At 36.0% G+C, this 27,461-nt stretch overlaps 1 protein-coding gene across 2 annotated transcripts; it reads left to right on the top strand.

The window, feature by feature from the left end:
• Positions 1–797: 797 nt before the first annotated feature.
• Positions 798–27,461, top strand: LOC138707699 (UDP-glucosyltransferase 2-like). 2 transcript variants are annotated; one of them, XM_069837528.1, is made up of 6 exons: positions 798–876; positions 15,347–15,512; positions 20,360–21,031; positions 22,619–22,841; positions 24,605–24,824; positions 26,908–27,461. In XM_069837528.1, the coding sequence occupies exons 2-6, from the start codon at positions 15,348–15,350 to the stop codon at positions 27,197–27,199; spliced, it is 1,572 nt and encodes a 523-aa protein (XP_069693629.1). In that variant the 5' UTR covers positions 798–876; position 15,347; the 3' UTR covers positions 27,200–27,461. The 2 variants fall into 2 exon arrangements, with proteins under 2 accessions (XP_069693629.1, XP_069693623.1); XM_069837522.1 differs by lacking the exon at positions 798–876 and adding an exon at positions 4,335–4,491.

Consider the following 27,461-nt stretch of genomic DNA (forward strand, 5'->3'; position numbering starts at 1 on the left):
AGATCTGCTATATGATATTATGGATAGTCACGTATCAGAGATTGTTTAATATTAAGATTTATTGAATAGTAATCATTACAGTGTCTGTATAAAGACACTATTGCCATCTAGCATGCATCTAGCGTAATATTTGTAATGTTGAGATGGTACAATAATACATTTGAAGACAGTTGTATTTTCGTAAGTCAATTAATATTTTATTGTATTGGAGTACTTCGTTACTTCTAATCTTTATATACTTTCTTCTAATCGTGTAATAGTCAATTAAATCCCACTCGAGTTTTGATTTTCTCTAGATAAATCAAAACGTCTAGTGAGATTACTGTTGATAATTCCTGAATATGTCCGGAGGGAAAAATACCTTCTGAAATTTGTAACCCCTTTTTGAACCATATTTAAAGTATTTTCTAGGACAATAAAGTCCATTGAAAGTGAACAGGATTTAAAGTCAAACACAGTGTCTCCTCCTGGACTGAAGTTAGGAAAATACATAAAATATCGCAAAATCGTGTTATCAGTGGAATATCTACTCTTTATATCTTTCACTCATGTGAACATTTTAAACCAATAGTAACATTCACAAATGGCGGAACTCCTTCCTGTAGTAAGAAGAATAGGATTTTTCTCCTTCTAATTGAACCTGATTCTGTTGTATTATAGCTATACAATGACAGAAACGGAACAAAAATGCTCAATGGTGTCATTTAACGAATGTCTGGAACCGTTGAAGCGTTTTAGGCAGGGCAGGCTCAATCAAGGTCGCATTGAGCTTCCACAGCGACTAAACTTTGATTCTCGCTATATTTAGTTACGTAAGAACCTTCTCACTGTCAAGTCAGCATCCAGCTCACGGTCGTGTTTGCAACACTGCCTGCAGTACGTATTGCATTGAGACATTCTTAGATTGAAAAATATTCATTATTATTATTATTATTATTATTATTATTACTATTATTATTATTATTATTATTATTATTATTATTATTATTATTATTATATGAAACTTCTGCGCTCTAACCACTAAAGCAGTGGTAAGTCTGGGTCATGAACCCCTGAGGAAGCGTGTAAATAGGTGAGAGTGGTCACGAGAAACATTTAAAAACATTAATCTTGAACATATATGGGAGACTGTTGTACCTTTGGCATAGTGTACCTTTGAACAGTTTTTGTTTTTTAATTTTTGCTGCTACCTAGAGGACTCAAACTGAAGTAGATTGTAGAGAAAGCCGCTAAGTAGCTCTGGTCGTAGTTTCAGTTTGATTTATTGCAAAGTGTGAGTTCCGTAGACAAAAGAAGTTTTTTCAGTACCAAAAGTAAACATTTCGTTCATTGATGTATGTTTTCTAACACAAAACCAGATTGCATTTGTTAATATCTTTCAAGTACGGTGTGTTCCCTATCATCTGGTGAGTAATAACATATTTTAATTTCCATGATTTATTTGACTCTCTAGTTTTCGGAGCCATATTTGTTTAAACGTGCACCCTCTTATACCTTTGAACACAAGACATCTTGTACCATGGAACATGTTCCAAATTAGACGATACTATCGGTTTTTGTTTTTCTTTTATTTTAAGGTCATGTCACGAAGTAAGTCTGGAGTTAAGAGGTCCCCAATTGATCCGGATGTCTTGAAGAAAGCTGTTGAAGCAGTTATTGCTCCTCCAGGAAATAAAATCTCAATCAGAGAAGCCTGCTCTGGTTTATGATTGCAAATACATTTTAAATATGACTGTCAGTTTTTACAGCTATATTCCCACCTATATTCAATATGTTCCAACTTACAAGAGGGTATGTTCCAAGGTACATGATCCTGTTGTAACTTTGAACACATTACATATCCCTTCATTTTATTTTTTCCATCTTTAATAGATCTGTAAAACAGGAAAATACATACACGAAGTTGTAAAGGAACCTTCAATAATTGTTTCAAGCATTTTTTCATTTAAAATGTTTCATTTCCCAACATTAAAAAAAAAATTAATAAAATGTGAAAAGTGTTTAAAGGTACAACAGTCTCCCCTACATTTAAAAAAAGTTTCAGTAGTTACAAAGTAAAAGATAATGCGATAAATGTGCCTGTTTCCCCACTCCAAAGTAACTTCTCAAATCTGGACTCTATTCCAGTCATGTCAACTGATGCCCGTAGGCGCAAGCGCGCGCTTTACAGCGGAAAGGAAAGAGACAGACGAGTGAGGTAGTATATGCCGCTTGGTCGAGCTGTATACAGGGATGGCCAGCACTGATTCAATGGATAAAGGGAAGAGAACTTATTAAAACTGTATCCATGTTAATTTTTATATTTGTCTGAGAAGTATAAGTGCATTACAAGAATGTAAGTTTTAATTTTAATGTTCATTTTTCACAAGTTTGCTTTTTTATTCAAAAGAAATATTTCCTCAACTTTTTTACAGAAAAGTGAAATTTTCAGATATGTTTGTTTAGCAGCCTTACAGGTACTAAAACAATGTTTTCGTAAATCTAATATATCGTAAATACGTATTACTGAAGATAGTGTATTAAAATAAAATTAAAATATTCGCATGGAAAATGTTTGTAAGGAAATGAATTAACAAAGCAAATACTCTTACATCACAAACAAAAGATATGTGCCTATGTGTTGGTAAAACGTCAACTCTATAGCTTCAGCAGATTTCGAGATAATTTAATATTCTGATAACAGAAAGTTGCGCACCAATATCACCTAAAAGCATAATGCGATAAGAGTTTTATTATGTAATATTAGTTACAGTTAAAACACATACCTAGACAACTTTGCTTGGTACTATAATATTGTTTTGATTACTTTTATAAGGCTAAAGATACCATCAATATCTATGTCAAATTATCATGTCATATTCAGTGTCTTTCTTTGGGATAACACTTTCTTTATGTTTAATTCACTTAGTACATTATAGTTGTAGTTATTATGGAATTTGTGTGAATATTCCTTCTTTACTCTTTATTATGTTATTAACGTTTAAAACATAACTGCAATATTAGGCTAAGAAATAGGTGTTAATAATTTTCTTTTACAGACAATATAGAAAATTACAAACAGAAAGAAGCCATATAAAAATGACATAAAATTTCACGTTCCGTTTGAAGTTTGTGCACCATTGTTTTCTTAATCCAACAGGCTGCTTATTTCTCCTAGCATACCTAGCGCTTAATGCCCGCGCACGACGTCAAGGTCAGAAAAATACGCTTGCTTTGACATCACTGTTGAAGATAATAGGTTACGTCCATTTTCGGTTTTCCCTTTCAAAGTTTTCTAGAACTCCTTCAGTGGAGCGGCGAAACCCAAAGTGAGACAAGTGACTAACACGCTTGGAGCTCACATATTTAGCTTTTCACAGCCCAACTCTTTTGCAAGGGCGTGTTTTCGCGTATTTTTAAGGGCAGACTCCACTGAAAATCATGAAAATTTTCAAAAAAAAATTATTGGCTATTTCACTTCTTTAGAATGTATACTTTCATATCCCAAATAGATTTAGTTCGATTTTGAGTACAAATACGTTTAATTTTTTTTTAAGCATGGCTGTAAGGTGGCGTGCCATTGAAAAACTGTCAAAATAATTTTTTCATAAAAAGAATTTCTTTTTACAAATTTATGATTACAAATCTAGTAAATTTTTGTCCTAAAGTTGGCTCCCTGAAGTTACAAGATGAATGTAGCGAAGGAGAATTTTAATTTGCATAAATATTCATTTTACTTTCAAATTCATTTTTCCGTAAGTTTATTTTTTTGATTCAGTAGACCTACCAACTTTCTTCTACCAAATATTAATCAATCTTGATAAAATGTTTACTGAAAGGTATTTATGAGATATTTATGTTTCTATCCATTTATTTTGTCAGAAATACTGCTAGTTTATTTTATTAATACTTTTCTTCATGAATTATAAGAAAAATAATATTTTTAAAATTTCAAAGTGAATAAATGAGATATTTTATAAAACGAATGCGTAGAAATTTGTCTTTATGCCTTGTGAATGTAACCAAAGAATGAAGCTTAAAAGTTCTACTAAAACTTGGGTTTGAAAATATTTCTAAAATGAATAGAAGAAAAATAAAAAGTGAAAAACATTGGGAGTACAAAATTTGGATTTTGTCATTTCTTTACATAGTAAACCTGCTCTCAGAATTTTGTGGGGAAAAAAATGGTTAGGAAAAAAGTTGTCATATTTAGTGGAGTGTCCCCTTACAGTTTTTCCTCCAATTTACCTCTCTCTTTCATTCATTCAAACACTCCGCGACCCAGATAAGATAGCGACCATGGTGGAAACATTGTTTCCGCCATGATAGCGACCATCGCAATCGTCGCGTACGCAGCTCTGTGGCCAGTCTAACTGTGAATGAAGATAGCTATATTTCTTGTGAACGTAGCGAACACCGCGCTCAGTGTGACGTCGGCTTTATAGAAAGGAAGTGAAGTGTCACATGAAGCAGACGTGGCTGTAAGCAAGTCTTCGGGATTGGTTATTTCATGTAAGCGAAAATCATGTTGCTTTATTTATATTTTATAATTCAAGAATGTGATGCAACAAGAAACTAGTTCGATTAATTAAAATGTGTCTTAGTGAAACTTACAGCAGAGTCCTTATAGGCCAGTTTCTATCTGATGCTTTTTCAATTCCCTGCGGGCTAAAGCAGGGAGATGCACTATCACCTTTACTTTTTAACTTCGCTCTAGAATATGCCATTAGGAAAGTTCAGGATAACAGGCAGGGTTTGGAATTGAACGGGTTACGTCAGCTGCTCGTCTATGCGGATGACGTGAATATGTTAGGAGAAATACACAAACGATTAAGGAAAACGCGGAAATTCTAGTTGAAGTAAAGCGATAGGGTTGGAAGTAAATCCCGAAAAGACGAAGTATATGATTATGTCTCGTGACCAGAATATTGTACGAAATGGAACTATAAAAATTGGAGATTTATCCTTCGAAGAGGTGGAAAAATTCAAATATCTTGGAGCAACAGTAACAAATATAAATGACATTCGGGAAGGAATTAAACGCAGAATAAATATGGGAAATGCGTGTTATTATTCGGTTGAGAAGCTTTTGTCATCTAGTCTTTTGTCAAAAAATCTGAAAGTTAGAATTTATAAAACAGTTATATTACCGGTTGTTCTGTATGGTTGTGAAACTTGGACTCTCACTTTGAGAGAGGAACAGAGATTAAGGGTGTTTGAAAATAAGGTTCTTAGGGAAATATTTGGGGCTAAGAGGGATGGAGTTACAGGAGAATGGAGAAAGTTACACAACGCAGAGCTGCACGCATTGTATACTTCACCTGACATAATTAGGAACATTAAATCCAGACGTTTGAGATGGGTAGGACATGTAGCACGTATGGGCGAATCCAGAAATGCATATAGAGTATTAGTTGGGAGGCCGGAGGAAAAAAGACCTTTGGGGAGGCCGAGACGTAGATGGGAAGATAATATTAAAATGGATTTGAGGCAGGTGGGATATGATGGTAGAGACTGGATTAATCTTGCTCAGGATAGGGACCAATGGCAGGCTTATGTGAGGGCGGCAATGAACCTCCGGGTTCCTTAAAAGCCAGTAAGTAAGTAAGAATGTGATGTAAACGACAGATTAGTGCGAAAAATAATAAATAGGAAAATGCATAGTAAGATGCTAATGAGATAATAGACAATCTATAAAAGAGAAAACTATCAACAGTAATCTCACTAGACGTTTTGATTTATATAGAGAAAATCAAAACTCGAGTGGGATTTAATTGACTATTACACGATTAGAAGAAAGTATATAAAGATTAGAAGTAACGAAGTACTCCAATACAATAAAATATTGATTGACTTACGAAAATACAACTTTCTTCAAATGTATTATTGTACCATCTCAACATTACAAATATTACGCTAGATGCATGCTAGATGGCAGTAGTGTCTTTATACAGACACTAATGATTACTATTCAATAAATCTTAATATTAAACAATCTCTGATACGTGACTATCCATAATATCATATAGCAGAAGTTCTTTTTATCCTCTCAGAGCAGAAGCTATAACATAACCTAACTAATATACACAAGTGTTAGAAAAGTTTTAATTAACGACGATGACATAAAAAAAACATGAATAATTTTAAAAGGAATAATTATTGAATGTACAATTTTCAAATTTGAATATGGTTGGTGGTTCAATTGATGTTATATTGGATGTGTGCATAATAGAAGTGGAACTCATTGATTTAGGCCTACATGGTGTATTCAACTTATTTAGGATTTCCGAATGGTGCTCTTCATTTATTTGTAAATCGGATTTCAGAAGATGCATAGGTATGATCAGTGATTTTTATTAATTCTTGTTCTTGAATGCCAATGCGAGTCATATTTGAAACTGCTGTGCATCGACTGGAGTGGTTTGTAATTTTATATATATTTTTGACATCCAGAACAGCGCAGTTTCAAATGTTGGCAAAGAAACAAATGCTAGGGACGCGATAAAATTAAACAAATGCTAGGGACGCGATAAAATTAAACAAATGCTAGGGACGCGATAAAATTGTGCGATAAGCAGCCATGATTGGTTGAAATACGTCCTTTCGTACCGTTTTATTGGTCAAAAGTAGTATGACGTAGTAAGAGTGTAATAGTCAAGATAAAATTATTTAAAATATTAGAAATTATGATAATAATAATAATAATAATAATAATAATAATAATAATAATAATAATAATGGTAATAAATTAAAACTGACAAATTGAAGTTCATAGTGGACACTTTACAAATGTTGACCATTTTAGCTTCCTTTGCAGCCTACATGCCTAGCTATATTATCACGAAATTATCTTTAAATGAGTCACTTTATTAAACACATACATGGGATTTTTTAAGTTAGCCGAATTTGAAGTTGTCACTAAATAAACTTTGCTCTTGTTATCTAAAAAGATTGTTCCAAGATAAACAAGAAGGCGAGACTGCAGTTTTATTACCACTTGACACATACAGACGTGGACAATTTATTTAAACTAAATTAATTGTATGTGCAACGAAGCTGTATTTATCGGTAGAAATAATGAACAAAAATGTATTTTGAACAGATATACTGAACAGAAAATTGAGTCTTTAGGTTACTAATATTTTGTGAACATTCCCTTTATTAACACGTTGATTTTGTCAGGGATGCTGGAAACCAAAGTTTGACACCTTCTTTGAATATCAGCATCATTTAGCCAGATATCAGACAGTGCTTAAATGAGTCCATGTTTTCTTGTAAGCCTCTTTTTGTTCACTTTCTTCTTCAGTATAGATCACAGATTTTCAATTTCGTTCATGTCCGGTCTTCTTGCAGGCCGTGGAAGAATATCTTCTGCAGTATATAATTTAAACACCAGTAGCACCAACATAGCCAGAAAAAATATACTTAACCATTGGAAAAATATACCAGAAGATGTAAACAATCATATTTACATCATGGAGACTCTGTGAATTATACTGATAGTTAATATGACGAATTATATTATGTTTCCAAAAAAGTTTTAGTCTAATAATTTGTCCACGTCTGTACAGTAGGTCCACTTATACTGTTATTTATGCTACAAGGAAGGTAAATAGTAGTTTCCAGTCGAGGGCGGGTTTTCTATTAAGTCCGAGAATAGTCAAATCTACTTAACTCCCGAATTGCATATAATATTTTCCCCACTTTTACGTAAAAAAATATATATACAGGGTGGAAGTGAAGTAATCCTGCAGCTTTGCAGAGTGAATTGTTGACACCATGTCGGTGGAAAGTTTGTAGTTCTCAAAGAATTTTTTTCCGCCGAAAACTTTAACGTCGTTGTTTTGGATAATTACTATGCAAAGGATTTTGATTTCTGTCAATACGAATAGAGATTGTAATAAAGAACATTTCTTTCCTTTGTCGTATTACGATAGAATGAAAGTTTTCGTGTAAATTAAATAAAAAGTATTACAAATTTGTTCCCTGACTAACAAGACTAGACGTGGCGACACCGATCAGTTGTTCTCGACTTTCTTTAGATAGGGGATAATTATTGGTACTCAAGGTCGTCATGTCCCAGTATTACGTGATCTTAGCGTATCGCAACTGGCGTACCGTTCAACGAGTGTATGCAGAAAGATTTCCGGTAGGATATTGCAGCCTAATAGTAAACTCGCTGTCGGTGATTTTGAAAGTGCTAGTTGAAAATAGCAAACATACTTGTCAAAATATTTTAACTTTTATTATAAAACAATAATGTAATTTTATTGTTAAAACGACAATAATCACTTTCTATAATTTAGTTTAAATACTCCCGTCAACATTGGGATTTCCACTCCACACAGTAACACAATATTCGTTATTGCACTCCACAGTCGACAATTTTTTTTTAATTCAAATATACAGAATAAAGAAATATAATTACAAAACAAAACAAAGAGAAATACAAATAAAATAATACAAGCAATATAAAAAGAAGATACAGTAGTATTAACAAAATTTGAGACCGAATGAGCAGCGCTCGTGCTCGGTCGCAGTTCAGATATAATATTAAAATAAAAAATAATAATAATATAAATAAATAAGTAAAATAAAATAGGAACTAAAATATAATTACAGCGGCAATGGAATTATATAATATAATATTAACACTAGAGAAGAATAATATCGCACGTGAAAAGTAGGACTAATATATATTTCAAAATTATAGAATACAAATATAATATAGGTTGATTAATTCATACACATAGGCTATAAATTTATTTAATCAAATTGAAGATATTAACACGTTTCTAATTTTCTTGTTATATGTTAGTGGGTTACATGTTAGAAGTTCTGGGTGTAATTTAGTTAAAGCATTGTACAACCGAGGGCCAAAATTTATGCTATGCTTTAGACCAGCAGATGTGAGACATTTAGGTTCTACTAATGTTGAATTAATATTTCGTCTTGTGTCATAATTGTGTGTCTGTAATACAAACTTATTACGATTTTTATGATAAAATTTTAACAGCGTATACTTATAAATTTGTTCAATATTAAATACATTAAATTCAGAATAAATTAATTTAGTTGGATAATCGAAACGTTTCTTCAAACAAATTTTAATTATTCGTTTTTGTAGTAAATTTAACAATGACAATTTACTTGGATTATTTAGAACAACAATGAACCGTTAATCTTAACTAATGTTCACAATGCACTATTTACAAAACAGAACTGTCAGTTCTCAGTTCACAGTTCGTTTGCCTTGGCTAGTTCTTCTAGCTCAGTCACTCGAGTTCACAGTATCTTGAACCCCAGACCTTCAGAGACAGTCCACTGAACTTCGAACTCAGGTTCCCCAACTGCGGTCCACTGCACTCGAACTCAGGGCTTCGGATGCTCACACAGCTGCGGACACATTCAAGTCGAACTCCGGTCTCGAAGCTGGCTTCACTGCTACACAAGACTGGCTGGCTTGCTGTCCAACGATTACAACAACACTGCTCAAGTTCACTCGCGTGTTGTATTTATAACTAAACCATAGTTTCTGGAGAGTACGATCTCGCGAACAATCGACAGATGCCTAGAAGATAACGCCTATCCAGAGTTCTCTGGATTTCTCTCCTTAGTCACCAGCTGCTTTACTTCCCCCTCACCCTTCGTCGCGTCCACGCCTCCACCTCGTGCCCCCCTCTTACGTCTGTCCCCTCCAGACCCGAGCGGCCGCAGCGAAGAAGGTGGCTGCGTCGCTCGTTTTCTTCGTGCACCCCCGACCTCTGTGGGACGCATCGACTCCCGACTGTCACAATATTGTAAATAGTCAAGTCATTGTTTGTGAAAGTGCCAATTATAATATTGTAAATAGTAAAGTCAGTGTTCGTGAAAGTGCTAGTTAAAATAGTGTTAATAGAAATCTCAGTGTTTGCCAAAGTGCTGGTGATAGTACTACATGGACAATGCATAAAAGGACCAAAGAACAAAGTGCTCAGACTAGTAAAGTTTAACAGGGTTAAAAACCGTGCCACGACAGTATCTACAACTCGCATGGGTTGACTCGCCAAGCTAATATCGACGAGCCACCCCTGTAAAGGGAGTCCTACTCCAAGCACAGGAGGCCTTTGCCCAAGATGGGACATTATGGCTATATCATTCACTCATTTGATCTTTCTGCTTACTTCTGTTCATAGTCCCTTCCCCATAAAAGAAAAACACATTAGTGGCTAAATATCCTGTTTTTAGCGTTTTAGTTGTGTAATAGATTATTCCTGTGTTTTATAGGTTAAGGACATGCTGTTTTGAATACTATGTAGGATGATTTTGAACATTTGAAGTAAAAACATGGTTTTAATAATTAGTCTACAGCACATTAAAAACATTATTCACGAAATTGATTGCACTGTGAATTGTCCTGGATAATGAACATCCCAGTTAATCATGAGTTTACTGCAGACGTAAACTTCGGAGATTCCTACAAGTACTGAATATAATCAAAGCTAACATAGCTTGCTGTCGAGGTTCCATATGTTTTTATTAATTTTTCTTTTCCTTCTTCCAAAATGAAACTGTAGTCAACAATTCCTTACTTGAAGTAGTTATTTTTGTTTAATAGTAGCACTTTCGAGGCGCAATTTCATTAGTTAAATTTTTAAGATTCATAGCATATATTCAGAATATTTCGGGATCTGAATGAAAACAAAAGGCTTTCCCTGGTTTTTACGTATAGAAACTCAACAAAAATTTGAAATTTTGAGTTGTTTTTAAGAGTATTTAATGTACAGATACATTACGTAAATCCTCAATGTTTATATCTTATAGCGGAAAACAAATGCACACGCAAAGCGCATCCCTCAAAGTACACGCACGCTATCTGTTAGTGCTAGTTCGGGATATCCCTATTATTATCCTATGCACATCAGCCTACAAACGTCAAGCGACCTAGAACGTCCATGTTGATACAAGTCAGAAATAGTTTGTGCTGCTGTAAGGCCTTGAGCACAATGCAGCAACTCTTTCATGCTTTGATCGTAATGCTTTAATTGTCAGTGGCTGCCCGGGTCACGGGTCACGGATCCCATTGTGTGCTGGGGAGGTTCCCGCCGCACATCTTGTTGACTGTCATCGTAACTACGTAACCTATTACGAGTGACGTGCGGTATTGAGAACTAGCTACGGTACGTGATAGTCGGTGTAACTTCTGTAAGGAAGGAACCTCTACATTCCACATTGCAATTGCGATTCAAGTCCCTGTGAGTCCAAATGTAATTTTCCAACAAGGATGGTGCTGGGCAATGTATCTTGGTATATCAGTGCTCCCATTATTGTTAAATATCCGACACTCGTTTTATCCGCATTAACTTTGGAAGTCGCTTCAATTGAAGAAAACGTTTTCAGGTTAAAGTTTCATTGTTTAGCATAGTTATAAGAATCAGTGGCGACTCGTGATAAAATATTACACGTGTTCACAATTTTGTGTTCCAAAACCGAAGAGAATTTGAAATCATACGTTTAATATGAAATGCCATGATTCCAATGTTTCACTATCGAAAAAAATCATGTATAAGTTCAAAATATTTAATAATAATAATGATGATAATAATAATAATAATAATAATAATAATAATAATAATAATAATAATAATAATAATAATAATAATGAAACCCAAATTTTTTTATTTCCAATTTTTCCTAGTAAGTCAGTCTACCCACTCGCTTAAGAGAGAAGTTTTATATAATATTCTTATTGCATTTGATATTCCCAAGAAACTAGTTCGATTAATTAAAATGTATCTTAGTGAAACTTACAGCAGAGTCCGTATAGGCCAGTTTCTATCTGATGCTTTTCCAATTCACTGCGGGCTAAAGCAGGGAGATGCACTATCACCTTTACTTTTTAACTTCGCTCTAGAATATGTCATTAGGAAAGTTCAGGATAATAGACAGGGTTTGGAGTTGAATGGGTTACATCAGCTTCTTGTCTATGCGGATGACGTGAATATGCTAGGAGAAAATCCACAAACGATTAGGGAAAACGCAGAAATTGTAGTTGAAGCAAGTAAAGAGATAGGTTTGGAAGTAAATCCCGAAAAAGTACAGTATATGATTATGTCTCGTGACCAGAATATTGTACGAAATGGAACTATAAAAATTGGAGATTTGTCTTTCGAAGAGGTGGAAAAATTCAAATATCTTGGAGCAACAGTAAGAAATATAAATGACACTCGGGAGGAAATTAAACGCAGAATAAATATGAGAAATGCGTGTTATTATTCGGTTGAGAAGCTTTTATCATCCAGTCTGCTGTCCAAAAATCTGAAAGTTAGAATTTATAAAACAGTTATATTACCGGTTGTTCTTTATGGTTGTGAAACTTGGACTCTCACTTTGAGAGAGGAACATAGGTTAAGGCTGTTTGAGAATAAGGTGCTTAGGAAAATATTTGGGGCTAAAGAGGGATGAAGTTACAGGAGAATGGACAAAGTTACACAACACAGAACTGCACGCATTATATTCTTCACCTGACATAATTAGGAACATTAAATCCAGACGTTTGAGATGGGCAGGACATGTAGCACGTATGGGCGAATCCAGAAATGCATATAGAGTGTTAGTTGGGAGGCCGGAGGGAAAAAGACCTTTTGGGGAGGCCGAGACGTAGGTGGGAAGATACTATTAAAATGGATTTGAGGGAGGTGGGATATGATGATAGAGACTGGATTAATCTTGCTCAGGATAGGGACCGATGGCGGGCTTATGTGAGGGCGGCAATGAACCTCCGGATTCCTTAAAAGCCAGTAAGTAAGTAAGTCAGTCTACCCAGTTCTTTATGTTCAAAATTACTTGAACAGGTTCATTGTTTATGTTTGTTAAAAACTTATACATAGTCTACCACAATACCGTTATTTAAAAAGCGTGTGTTGTGTAATATATTTTGGTTCACAACACACTGATACACTATAGCCTGTACCACTAATGTAATCCCATTCCCATAGATTGATACTATAAGTACATGCCAGTAAATATTATTCTTAAATATCGTACATCACCATACAGATTTCATACTACTATCACAGTCTGCCAGCACGTGTTTGAAAGCTACACTATATAACACTAAACTATAGTAATTCACAAACTAAACTCTCGTAGTAGCACTGTACACAGACCCACATAAAGTAAACGTTCCAACAGTGAGAAATGCTGACACCTACAGGGCTAAAATACAGACTACTAAATTTCCTGCCTCGAAATATAGCAAGTGAAAGATAGGTATCGATGCACCTGACATCTGTAGGGTAGATTCAATGTTCACTTAACGCTTTGTGCTCTTGACGAGTCATAAGAAGCCAGCTAAAGACAATTTTGTCCCGCGAATGCGTGTAATTCCTGTAACCTCCTTGCAAAGAGCACGGCTTAAAGGTGAACGCACGTTGCCAAGTTTACATAAGTTCATGCACGATGCGAAAAGTTTAAAATACTCGATTCTGACATTATACAACTAGTCGTGCTTAAATGGAAACAAGTTGTTCACGTGCTCTTGTGCTCTTATTGACGCACCGCTACTGATAAGAATTAATTTTCAAATTATATAGTGTAAGTCGCTACGCAACGAAAGAAAAAAGAGAAAGGAATTTAAATACGAGTAATACAAGAAGATGCTTGGTTAAAAGATCCGAACTACAAACAAACTATTATATACAAAGTGTGCAATCAGAAATGGAATAGTTCCTCGCTACATATAATTTTATTTAGAGTCAGAAAAAACCAGTCAAGTCAATTAGCAGAGACTCTATTTGTAATAAATTGTTACCTGATTTTAGCCTTTATCTTCGAGAGTGAATATCGATAAATTACTTCCATATGAAATATTAATTTTATGGAAAAGAATATATTTTGCTTTAAATTATATTCCAAGATTATACAAGATGTCTACACCGAAATGCCCTATTTTTATTTTGCTCTCAATACCAAATAAATAAAGATAAAGGAATTTTATTCACAAATATAAGTCGTATGAGGTATTAAGTTTGTAATAAAAAAAACACACACTGCCACTTTAGGTGTGGTACCAATGACTTCCACAATCCGGACACGGAGGGACATGATCACAAGAACGACCTACCTGGACATGCTGCAGCTGTTCAGGTTGTAGTTTTAACAAGATGGTACTCCACCCCACTGATCGATGGATGTGCGGACGCTTTTCCAGGGCGTTGGATAGGACGAGATGGACCCCTGAATTGGACTCCACATTCTCCGGATTTATTTTTTCTTTTGGTGCTAAATGAATTGTGGATGGTATTGGTACCATATCTCCGAGCATGTTGGAGCGGACCTGGACGGAAATCGAATACAGACTAGACATCCATCGTGCCACCAAAGGGACTCACATGGAAGTTGTGATTTTTTGTTAAAAACTTAATCCCTCATACGGCTTATATTTGTGAATATAATTCCTTTATCTTTATTTCTTTGGTATTGGGAGCAAGATAAAAATAGAGCATTTCGGTGTACTCTTGGTTTCACAAGTAAACAACCTTCGTTGCAGGGTTGTGTTCAGGAAGTCATAAATCTGACTGACACGCTCCCCCAATTAGTGAAACTGTGGATAAAGATACTGCCAGGAGCCGCCGAGAATGCTGTGTTGTGAATTTTCCATTTTTGAAAGAATCCAACCAGTTGCAAAAGAAAATACATTTAAAGAGTCAAGCCAAGAGCAAACGTGGCAACAGCTGAAAGTTTTAGCAAGTCTACTTCCCCTAACTGGCCTGTCAATCACTGTCATCTGTGTAGAAGTGGTGTGAGGCCAGGGTTCTTTACTTGTGGAGCCGAGAGTAGACACCCTGTATTAGTAGGTTTATTCTTAATGGTTACCCAGTGAAGCGGAGTTATCCTTTTATGAGATTTTCTTTCTTTCTCTAAACCATAATAATCTATAGCTAAAGCCAGAGAATCTTGTATTCAGACATTTTAAAAGAGTCTTAGTAACATGATATGGAACTGAAGTACCGTATTGATAAATGTATAAATCAGATAATAATAAACCGTGTCATCCTCATTCTCTCCTTTACCACAGTCTAGTATGTACAGTCGCGAAGCTCAATACGTAGTAAATATGCAAACATTAGATAGTTGCTCACCACTACGATCGCTAATATCGCCTCATTACAGGCAATGCAAAATAGTACCGTCACAGTCTATTGTTTCTAGCACCCTCAAAACTCAAGCTTCGTGGCTGTATATAGTAGACTGTGCCTTTACTCCCTGTGTTTTATCCCATATTTCTTTCTTCATTATTTTCGTCCATTCTTTTCTTCTTTCTCTTCTTGTTTGAAGCTCTAAAATAAAGATTAACCTAATTGTAATGTATTTACTCACTGTACAGAATGGTAAACGCTGGTGTGAAGCTGTTGACGACTCTGCTGCTGGTGTGTTCTGGACTTCAAGCTGTGCACAATGCCAAGATATTGGCTATGTTGAATTTGGCGTCGCCCAGTCACTACATTTTTAACAGGGCCCTGTTATTAGCCCTCGCCGAAAAAGGACACCAGGTAATGGGTTATAATATATAAAACATTTTTGTTTCAATGTAATTAATAATCAAATCTTATACAGTAGATAATATATTTTGCAATTATTTCAAGTTTTTACTAAATATAACCAAATTATTTTCATTAATTATTATTATTATTATTATTATTATTATTATTATTATTATTATTATTATTATTATTATTATTATTTACTTACAAATGGCTTTTAGAGAACCCGAATATGCATTGCCGCCTTCATGTAAGTCCGTCATCGGTCCCTATCCTATGCAAGATTAATTCAGTCCCCACCATCATATCCCACCTCTTTCAAACCCATTTTCATATTATCCTTCCATCTACGCCTCGATTTCCCCAAAGGTATTTTTCCCTCCGGCCGTCCAACTAATATTCTATATGCATTTCTGAATTCTCCCATACGTGCTACATGCTCTGCTCATCTCAAACATCTGCAGTTAATGTTTCTAATTTGTGTTAGGTGAAGAATACAATGTATGCAATTCTGCGTTGTGTAACTTTCTCCATTCTCCTGTAACTTCTTCCCTCTTTGCCCCAAATATTCTCCTAAACACCTTATTCTCGAACACCCTCAGTCTCTGTTCCTCTCTCAAAGTGAGAGTACAAGTTTCACAACCATAGAGAACAACCGGTAATATAACTGTTTTATAAATTTTAACTTCCAGTTTTTTGAAAGCAGGCTAGATGATAAAAGCTTCTCAACCGAATAATAACATGGATTTCTCATATTTATTCTGAGTTTAATTTCCTCCCGAGTGTCATTTATATTTGTTACTGTTGCTCAAAGATATTTTAATTTTTCCACCTCTTCAAGAATAAATTCCCAATTTTTATATTTCCATTTCGCACCATGTTCTGGTCACATATCATATAATTTGTATTTTCGGGTTTACTTCCAAACCTATCTCTTTACTTGCTTCAAGTGAAATTCCTGTGTTTTCCCTGATTAGTTCGTGGATTTTCTCCTAGATATTCACGTCATCCGAATAAACAAGCAGCTGATGTAACCCTTTCTGTAATCCTGGACGTTCCTAATGGCATATTCTACAGCAACGTTAAAAAGTATTCGTAAATTGCTCAATAAACTCCCTACAGACCCAGCGAGCTGATTCGTACATACATGGGTCATTCAATAATTAGTGGCAACATTTGAATTAACAACAGAGAAAACATTTTTGGAACAGTCACATTGTTGCAGTGCTCAGAAGTAATCTCCTCCAACATGAAGAACCGCCTCCACACCTCCGGGAGACGACGGATGCCATCCACAGCGTCTTGTTGTACTAATCTTCGAACAGACTGCTCTACTGCTGCTATAATTGCCTGTCTGTTTCTAAAGCGAACTCCTCTAAGCAGTAATTTTATTTTCGCGGAAAGGTCAAAATCACATACGCTCATATCTGGGGAGTATGGAGGATGCTCCAGAATTTCCCAGTTCCATCTGCGAAGTAAATTAACCACAAGGGCAGCTATGTGAGAGCGAGCACCATCATGTAGCACAATAGAAGGAGATTCAGGAAATTGGACTTTACGGCGCACAGCTGGTCGTAAATGGTGTTCCAGAGAGTAAATCCACCATTCATATGATTTCCCGCAGAAACGAATGAGTGACAAGGACACCGTCAAAATCATAAGCAACAATGAACATGAATTTAATTGGATCCTGTTCTTGTTGATACTTTTTTATGGGGAATTTTGTGCCGCCACTTATTTGATTGTCTATTCAATTTTGCTTGGTAGCACCGAACCCAGGTTTCATCTAAAGTTATAATACGTCGAAGAGAACGCTCTCCTTCACGTCCATAGCGTTCTAAGTGCAATCTCTCTGTTTCCATTCGGTCACATGTTTTGCTCTTTAAGATTGTGTGGAACCTACCGGGTGCAGATTTTCCTCATCTTTAACTTCTTCTTAAGTATGTGAAGAATCATACCGGGAGCAATTCCAACTTCCCTTGCTAGTTCAATACAAGTCCAACAACGGTGTTCTTCCAGCAGGGCTGTTACAGCTTTCACATGCACATCATCACTTGCCGATTGCGTTACCAGTTCCACGTTTTTTATTAACATCTTCCCTCCCGTTGCGAAATGCATGCGCCCCTCTAGCCACTGTACGATATGGTGAAGTCTCTCTACCACAAGCTTCCAGTAATGCTGTATGGCATTGTCGAACATTCTTTCCTCTTGCAATCTGAATTTTAATGAAGCATTTTTGTTCGTATAGGCTATGCTAAACATTTTAGAGCACTACAGATAACAGTCTACAAATTAAACTCACCACAATATCTTATAAATGAGAGGGAACATCGCAATAAGCAGAACGTAGAAGCTCCGCCCACCACCCCTTCCACTTTTCCCCTACTAGCTCACCAGACACTCTACCTGATAGGCGAGTGTTGTGTCGAATGCACATTTCATGTGGGTGGGGATAACTTCTCTTTATTGCGATTTATCCAAATGAGGTCATTGCGTTCAAACTCACAGATAATACACATCAGATGCTCTTCTTTCTCATTGTTATCAGCTTGCATCATTTACCGCTAATAGCACCACATACATACATGTTGCTACTAATTTTTTAATGGCCCATGTATAATACTGTGTGTATGTCTTTCACACACACACACACACACTCTCTCACTTCTATAGTCAAATAAACAAAAATGTATTTAAAAATAGGCTTAAGGACTTTACTAATAGACGGTAGTATATTAGACACACTACTTAAAGGGTGTAATTGATATCTTGTTATTTGAAGTGTTCTATCAGTGAGGAAGTGTGTTGTGTCAGTGAAGTGTGTAGTGTCAGTGAAGTCTATTGTTTAAGTGAAGTGTGTTGTTGTCAGTGAAGTGACTGTACAAAGTATTTGAACAGTGAAATGGTTAGAAGTGTTAGTGAAATCAGGTAGAATCAGTGCAGTGAGTGAGTTGACAGCGAAATAAGTGTAGTGCCGAAAGGTACCTGTGCAGGTATGAACCTGTCACACTCGTGGGTCTAAGTTCGAACTTAGGGTTAAGATACAAATTAGATTTACTTGAAATGTTATTTTAAGTGACCATGCTTCATTTAATTTAGGATGCTCCTTGTTGTTATTATTATTATTATTATTATTATTATTATTATTATTATTATTATTATTATTATTATTATTATTACTATTATTCTATTATTATTATTTTATTATTATTATTAGTTGTGTTTATTATTAATTGTCATTATTGAGTGTAATTAATTACCACTGCCACCAGGTATATACCCATTTGCAGTGTGAATAAATACATGCATACATACATACAAATAGCGACCCATTCTACGCGGTATCTCACATGAAACTACACTCATAACAATCACACAATTACACAACACGCATGGGACCTCCGGCGTGAAAGAGGAATCGAGTGCAAATTGGGTGGCAGACGTTAGCCTAGAGCAGCCGCGGCGAAAATGCGACTCACGAGCACATTGTGATTCGCAGTGCATTTCCCTTGCTTCCTACCTACAACCCCCACCCTCTCACTCACTGGAGTCAAACTCCGTTCCATTTGTATTTGTCTCTGACCTGCGAGTGGCGTATCGTCGCAATGTCTCTCTCGAAACCATGTACCTCTATAAAAACGAAAGTTTCAAGTAGGATGGGAGGACGCATTTTTTGCTGACAATATGATGAGAATATTAAATGTATGATTTATTCACAAGTATTACTAGGAAAACGGTTGTATAACATAAAACGGCATTATAGGTTACTACATGTTACTGATGAAACATTAAAAGGTTAATTGTTGTTGTTGTCGTTATTATTATTATTATTATTATTATTATTATTATTATTATTATTATTATTATCATCATCATCATAATCATCATCATCGCTATACGTCGATCCTTTTTCAGCAGATGTACGAATAATGCGGTTAGATCTTCAATTTAAACTCACATATTTACAATCTGATGTTAAATGAAAGCTAGATGTAAGGACTTGACAAATGTTGAACTTTTCAAATCTTTGGCAAAAAATAAATATTTGAAGCTTCGTTCTTTCGCTTGCTCTGTTGAAGCCATGTTCGCTACAACTTACGTTTGTGAAAAATTATTTTCAACAATGAAAATAGTAAAAATCAAATTTAGATCACGACTGACAGACAAATACCTTCGTGATCAACTACGACTGGCAGTAAGTGACATAATTCCTGATTTTGAAACTCTGTCGCAGAGACATTCTGAAGACAATTAATTTAGGTTGTGATAATGTGTCTTATGTTTTCTTGTTCATTTCTTTCTTCGTTACACGTACTAAACATTAGTTTGTAGCTTGTACTGTATATAATTATATTTAAGTGCTTGACGTAAGGAAAATGAAAATCCGTTAATGTCAGACAGTTGCTTCACTTCCCCTTCGGATGTCCGCCTCCCTCCATAGGTGCTATGCACGTTGCAGCTTACACAGTAGCCCGGCGCACGACAGCATTTTCGCCACCGCTGGCCTAGAGTCTGTCGGCCCACATAGGCCTACCATAGATCAGTAAATCAAGCCAGTAACAACTTTACTATGTGTCGACGTTAACATTTTCAAAGTACCACTATTCCGTATTTGCATATCGTAAGAACTATACTGAAGCTGACACACCAAATCTCTTGTATCACAGATAAGAATACATTAAAACACATGTGCCTACTCATCAATAAGCCGTTGTTAAGTTTGTGTAACAAGAATCCTGTTCACATGATGCAGTGCGTATGTCACTATAACCTCCCGATCCCGCCCATAAATTTGCAGTGTGTTCTTGGTGATAATTCTGTATGTGGCAATTAGTGATACCCATTTCTATTTGCAGGTGACTGTGATAAGCCAAGATGAAGAGAAGAAGCCTGTTCCCAATATAAAATCGATCCTGTTGGAAGACATTTACAACATCACTAAAGAAAGCTTCGACTATGGGTCGTTCATAGAAATGTCACTATGGGATTCAATAGGTTTTATATTGGACTGGGGATCCATGCTATGTGAGAAACAGATCCAGACTAAAGGGGCCCAGACATTGTTAAATTCAAACGAAAAATTTGATCTTATAATCACAGAAGTCGCTTGGGGAGAATGTTTCTTTGGATTTATACATAAATTTGGATCTCCACCTGTTGTCGCGACTTCGGGAACAGGTACACTGCCTTGGTTTAGTCTGACAATAGGAAATCCGGAAAATCCTTCGTATATTCCAAATCTTTTTTTACCTCTAAATGGTCATATGAGTTTTAGCGAGAGAGTTTTAAATTTTCTTATCCATAATTTAGTCACGCTCTTGTACCAATATTATCATATGCCAAAACAAGAATCTATTGCTAGGAGATTTTTCAAAGAGGATCTTCCTCCTCTTGACACAATAAATAGAAATTTTAGCGTAGTTCTAGTCAACACTGTCTTGGGATTAGACGAACCTCGACCATTGTTACCAAATGTTATCCCTATTGGTGGAATGCACATTAAGGCGAAGCCGGATCCTTTACCAAAGGTTAGTATAATACAGTGATGTCAAAGCAAGCGCATTTTTCTGAACTTGACGTCGTGAGCGGGCATCAAGCGCTAAGTATGGAAAGAGGAAGGGTGGTGTATATGAATGAGCAGCCTGTTGGATTAAGAAAACAGTGGTGCACAAACTTCAAACGGAAATTGAAATGTTACGTCGTTATTTTATATGGCTTCTTTCTGTTTAATATTATCTATATTGTCTGTAAAACAAAAGTACTAACACCAATTTCTTAATATTGCACTTGTGTTTTAAATCTTAATGACATAATGAAGAGTTAAGAAGGAATATTCACTTAAATTCCATAGTAGTACAACTATACTGTACTAAGTGGATGAAACACATCAATCATAAAGAAAGTGATATACCCCACCAAAAAAAGAAGAGATTAAGTATGACATGATAACTTGGAATTGATGATACCCTTTTAGATTTATAAAAGTTATCAATAAACTAATCAAAACAATATTACAGTACAAAGCAAAGTTACCTAGGTGCTGTATATGTTTTAAGTGCAACTAATATTACATAACAAAACTCTACTCGCATTATGCTTTTAAGGTGATATTTGTGTGCAACTTCCTATCTTCAGAATACTAAATTATTTTCTCGAAATGTGCTCAAGCTATAGAGCTGACATTTTTACAACACATGGGCACGTATCTTTTGCTTATGATGTAACGGTAGTTGCTTTGTTAATTCATTTCCTTACAAACGATTTCCATGCGAATATTTTCAAAATTTTCAATACATTATCTTCAGTAATACGTATTTACGAAAACATTCTCTAAGGCTACTAAATAAATAGGCCTATATCTGCAAATTTCATTTTTCTATAAAAAGAAAGTTGACAAAATATTTATTTTGAATAAAAACATCAAACTTGTGAAAAATGAGCATTAAAATTAAAACTTACATTCTTATAATGCACTTGTACTTCTCAGACAAATCTAAAAATTAACATGGATACAGTTTTAATCAGTTCTCTTCCCTTTATCTATTGAATCAGTGCTGGCCATCCCTGAATATAGCTCGACCAAGCGGCGTATACTATATTTTTCGTCTGTCTCTTTCCTTTCCGCTGTAAAGCGCTCAGGCTCTCCTGACCTCTAAAGCGCGCGCTTGCTCCTATGGGCATCAATTGACATGACTGGTATAATATATAATACAATACAGGGTGGTCCAAAAAGATGTTACCACTTATATGGAGGTTGTGTTATGTTTATTTTGTTATGTTATTATATTTTATATGTGAAATACATTTTGTTTTTATGTTTGAGCTCGGTTCATTCAGTGAACACCTTCAACCTGCGCGCCACCGTTCTGGATGCACGAACACAGCGAGCGAGAGCCTCAGTTAGTTTTGTTCATCTATAGCAGTTAGCATCGATAGAAATAAAGTTTCCTTTTCTTCTGCAAACCTAGAAATTTTGACTTATTTGGTTTTCACAGAAACAGATTCAATTGTTTTATGTTTCTAGGAATTTTAGTTACAGGAAGTGTCTGTCTTCATAATAAATCTCAAATTCTTCTTAACACAGAGTTACTTCAACTTGATTTCTTTGTCTCCAGGAACTACAGAAGTTTCTAGACGAGGCTAGGGATGGATTTATATTCTTTAGTCTGGGAACGAATTTAAGAAGCGATCAGATATCCGACGACAAACGAAAAGCGCTGTTGGATGCTTTCTCAGAAATACCTCAGCGAGTTCTATGGAAGTTCGAGACGGAAAATTTGTCCGGTTTGCCGTCCAACGTCAAGATAAGCAAATGGCTGCCCCAGAGCGATGTTCTAGGTAAGCGTGAACTGTTGCGGTTTAGTTCCCCATAAAATGAGTGTGTTGAAGGGAAATGTTCCAAATTTTTTTAATCTCTTCACTGGCTCAATTAATTGGCAGGGGAGATCTTAGCTTGGGAAAAGGAGGGAGTTTAAGTATTCTACGTCTTATATATTTTGTTAATTTACTATTCCAGAGTAGTTTATGTAACCGACAGAAATATTGTGACCTACATTGCATAAAAAATCTGTAGCCCAGATCACATATAGATTGCTCATTCCTATGTTAAAATCGGTTGCACTTTGAAGAGAACAACCGCCAGGATCGCCACCCGTCCGCCGTAAACGAACACGAGATGGCAGTATAGTCGCTAATGCAATTCAAATGAAAGTTATGGCGTGACTACTTATGTAACAACTAGAAGGCAGCATAGTAAACCTGACAAAAGTTGTTACCGTCAAAGCCTATAACGCCGAGCAATCTGGGTATATAGGATGATCTAGGGCTGTAGCTTCACATCTAATAAGCTATAGCTATGTAACGAAAGGTATAGGCCTAGTCTACATATAAAAATAAAGATTACATAAATACAAGAGTAAAAACGTGTACAGTTTTTATCCTACTTATACAGGGACATCATTTTATTTTTACTAACATTTTTAATATTAACTTGCCTATACCTCTGGATCAACGTCGTTTGCTACCCCCTTCCACGACTGGAGTTCGATGATACTGGCGTAATATACAAACAAATAACTTTACTAAGTATAGTAGGGAAGAAAAGTAGTTCATCCATTTACGTAAACTAGGAAATATTGCGCTTTTGAGTTTGATCATTTTCATTATGTTTTTGTTTAATCAAAATACAGTACAGTATTAACAATGAGTGTTTTTACTCACGAACTGAGCTGTCCATGTGGACGTATTCATTATGCAATGTATATTATACTGAGTACAGCACATTAGCTTACAATATAGAGAATGAAGTTAAATTGAAAAATAATCATAATATGGATATTTAAACAAATTTTTTAAAATAGTGGCCGTTCATTCCGATACAGGTTGCAGTTCTAATGTGCATATTATCGCACTATAGACTATTGTACCTAATCCCAATTACCAGTTTCATCCTTCGTTTTAGTAACTCATGTTGAAGTAATTCTGTACCTACTCTATAAAAGAGTACTTTACGTACTGTAAATTCAATCTTCACTTCTGCCCGATCCGAAAAGATAAAATTACTCAGACATACTATCTACTGTCCGTCCAAGTGGTTATGTCGTAGGGTCGTAGAAAGGGAGGAAATCACGTAACAGTTAATTACTTAACGAGACCCTTTTATTTAAGTTATTTTAAATAGTTATATAATATTACGTAGACGTCCAATTCCTAACAGAAATTAATGTTCTCAGAAAAGAGCTAAGACAGCCCAGCCACTAGCTGGCGAATAAAAGCTGGTGGGGGAAACCGGGATGCGACATAGGCAAACAGATGACAGTACCTGTGCGAAAATGATTCAATATTGAAACCTCATTCTTCACTGGAAAACGTGAACATATTTTTGGAACGTACTATTTACTATGACCGTAAAGCTACTATGACTGTATATGCGGTTTTGGATCTGTGTGGAGGACGGTTGAACTTCATTAGTAGAAGGGGTGGGAGTGAAGTATATTCAAAAACTCAGGTACAATAAAAATTGAAGTAAAAATAAAATGATGTCCCTGTACATATTTATTTATACAAGATGAACAATAAGTATGGAATATTGCTTGTTGCAGCACATTCCAACATCAAGGCATTCATTTCACACGGAGGATTGATGAGCACCATGGAAGCCACATACAGGGGTGTGCCTGTCGTGGGAGTTCCTTTCTTCTTAGATCAGCAGAACAACATCAAGAAGTTGGTCTCCAAAGGTGTTGGAGTACATCTGGATTACCGCACACTCACGAAGCAAAGCATACTCACGGCTTTGCGGGAAGTCCTTCAGAATGACAGGTGCTTTGAAAAGATTCAGTGATGTTTTACTTAATCTTTGAATAACTCCAATTGAATTCCGTATTTAGCATTCTCTTTGAACTGCAGGTCCATTCAGAAAAGTTCAAATGATGAAGTAATGTCGGAATGGTAGTGGAAAGGAAAACAGACGTACACTTATGCGAAGAACCCAACCGCATAGCTAGCTACAGAGTCCGGTAGTTTCCGGCGAATTTGAGCATGCTGCTCTAAAGTTACTATAAGATTTACAAATATCAAAATAACACAGCTTATGGCTTGACAATGCAGTTTATTGGCATGCCATTACTTTTTTAATTACACATTTCAAGTGACCTATTCGGTATCTTTTATTTTTTTACAATCTTACGCAGAGATTGTTCAAGGCACGTTGCAATCTACCTGGGACTCCTGCCTACATCCTGTTCTTCGGACTCTGGATACAGTGTGGTCTGTTTGAAACACTCTTTCTTTAAGCTATCCCACACAAAATAGTAAGCAACTGTAAGGTCTGGGAATGGAATATGCCAGTTGATATCGCCAAACCGAAAGATAAGCGTCTAGGGCAGGCCTGCACAAGGTTTGCGCTCTCCGAGCCGGCTCACAGCTCATGAGCGGAATGCAGATATTAGCTGCGCTCTGTATAAGGGTGGACTGGAAGAAGGGGTGATCTCGTACAAAATAAACACAAAAGGAAGTACTATTACGAGTGTTTATGAAATGAATTCCAGTTCAGTGATTACAAAACTATCTTGGACTATTATTAATTAATAAAGAAGTATTTATTTTACATAAGTAATAGAAATTCTATAGCTACTTAAATGTACAATATCATTTTGTTATATTTTTATTTATCTGTACATAAAAACGAGGTTTTATGCTCTTGGCAGCTGAAAGGAGCAGTAGCCTACTGATCGTAATAAAACATCAGTTACAGATGTTCGATGTCTGCCTTTATTAAAGTTGATTATAGAAAAGAGTTGTTCACAAATATAAATGTTGAGCCAAACATAGCAATCATTTTCACAGCCAGCCTGTGTAGTCGTGGATATTATTGCTAATTTTAGTCTTGTAAAACTGAACCAGACTAGTAGTATTATTCAAACGATCTTTAGCCCTTAGGTCACATTGAAGATCAATAAGTTCGAGCTGTAAATCGTTAAATGTTACGTTCCGTCTTTTAGATTCCTCCATACTGAACTGTAGCAGTAGGTAAGCAACGTGAAACAGTTACTGAGAATATGCCTACACACTGCACTCCACTAGATAACTGAGTGGTCGTTTCCCTGTCCTCTACCTATAGCAAGTCTATGTCATTCTGAAGTATCTTCCTCTCCGTTTCGGCGAGCGGTAAACACCGCTCTCCCTCTCCCAAGGAGCGAGCGCGCTCGTTGAGCGCTGTTTGTGCAGGCCTCGTCTAGGGAAAAGATTTCTCAACAACTCCAGTGTCTCTGGCAAATAACAGTGCTTATCTAACAGTCCTTGTTGTAGGCCTATAGAGGGTTGTGCTCACCGTTACTGCTTACAAATGAGAAGCTCAGTGGAGAAGATTTTTTAACAGAGTGAGAAAGTATATTTAACTGTTGAAATGTATTGAAATTTACAAATGGCTTTTAAGGAAACCGGACGTTCATTGCCTCCCTCACATATGCTCACCATCGGTCCCTATACAGCCTCTATCATCATACCACAACTCCCTTAAATCCATTTTAATATTATCCTCCCATCTACGTCTCAGCCTCCCCAAAGATCTTTTTTCCTCCAGCCTCCCAACTAACACTATTCCGGCGTATCCTGAACTATAGCAATCGTTATATTGGAAATATGTACCTACCTATTGCGCATGCGTTGCACTTGCTTTTACATTCGAGCTACAACACATCAGTCGTATCAGACGAGGTATGCGTGCAATGTTTGTACTTTACCGCATACCAGCGCTCGTTCTTACTTCAACTATAACGTCCATTCTCGTCACCCAGTACTCAAGTTAAACCAAGAGATATCTAATTGTTGTGAAACGCGTATGACATGACATGACATGAAAAAATGAGTTTCAACTTCGTGACACTCAATTGTTTTGTTACAGTTACCGTCTCAACATGAAGAAGCTCTCGGCAATTTTCAAAGACCAAATCAATTCGCCGCTAGATCGCGCAGTGTTCTGGACAGAATACGTCATCAGACACAAAGGAGCGCCACATCTGCGCTCAGCAGCACAAGACTTGTACTGGTACCAGTATCTACTACTCGATGTCATACTCGTGCTTTCTGCAGGGATCCTCCTGGTGGTATTTGTATTATACTTTGTTGCTAAAGTCATGGTTAGGACTGTCACAAAGTTGAAGCGAAAATCGACGACAAAAACAAAAACAAATTAACGGTTTTAATTTGTATCTAGGAGAAGTTTCAATATTTGGAGAAACTGAAAGGAATTTTGTGTGGAGTGACAGGGAGGGGAACAACATGTTGCAGACAAGGACAGTCTTAGAATTTATCGATATCTAGAGTGTTGAAATTTTGTTGAGCCAATTCGCTAGTAGAAGTCATTATTTCACACTCGCCAAAGTTTGATACTGCAGCCTATTTCGCATTTCATCATCAGAAATAAAATTCTGTAATAAAGAATTATAATCCTGTGTA

Source organism: Periplaneta americana, chromosome 1 (assembly GCF_040183065.1).
Source record: "Periplaneta americana isolate PAMFEO1 chromosome 1, P.americana_PAMFEO1_priV1, whole genome shotgun sequence".
NCBI lineage: Eukaryota > Metazoa > Arthropoda > Insecta > Blattodea > Blattidae > Periplaneta > Periplaneta americana.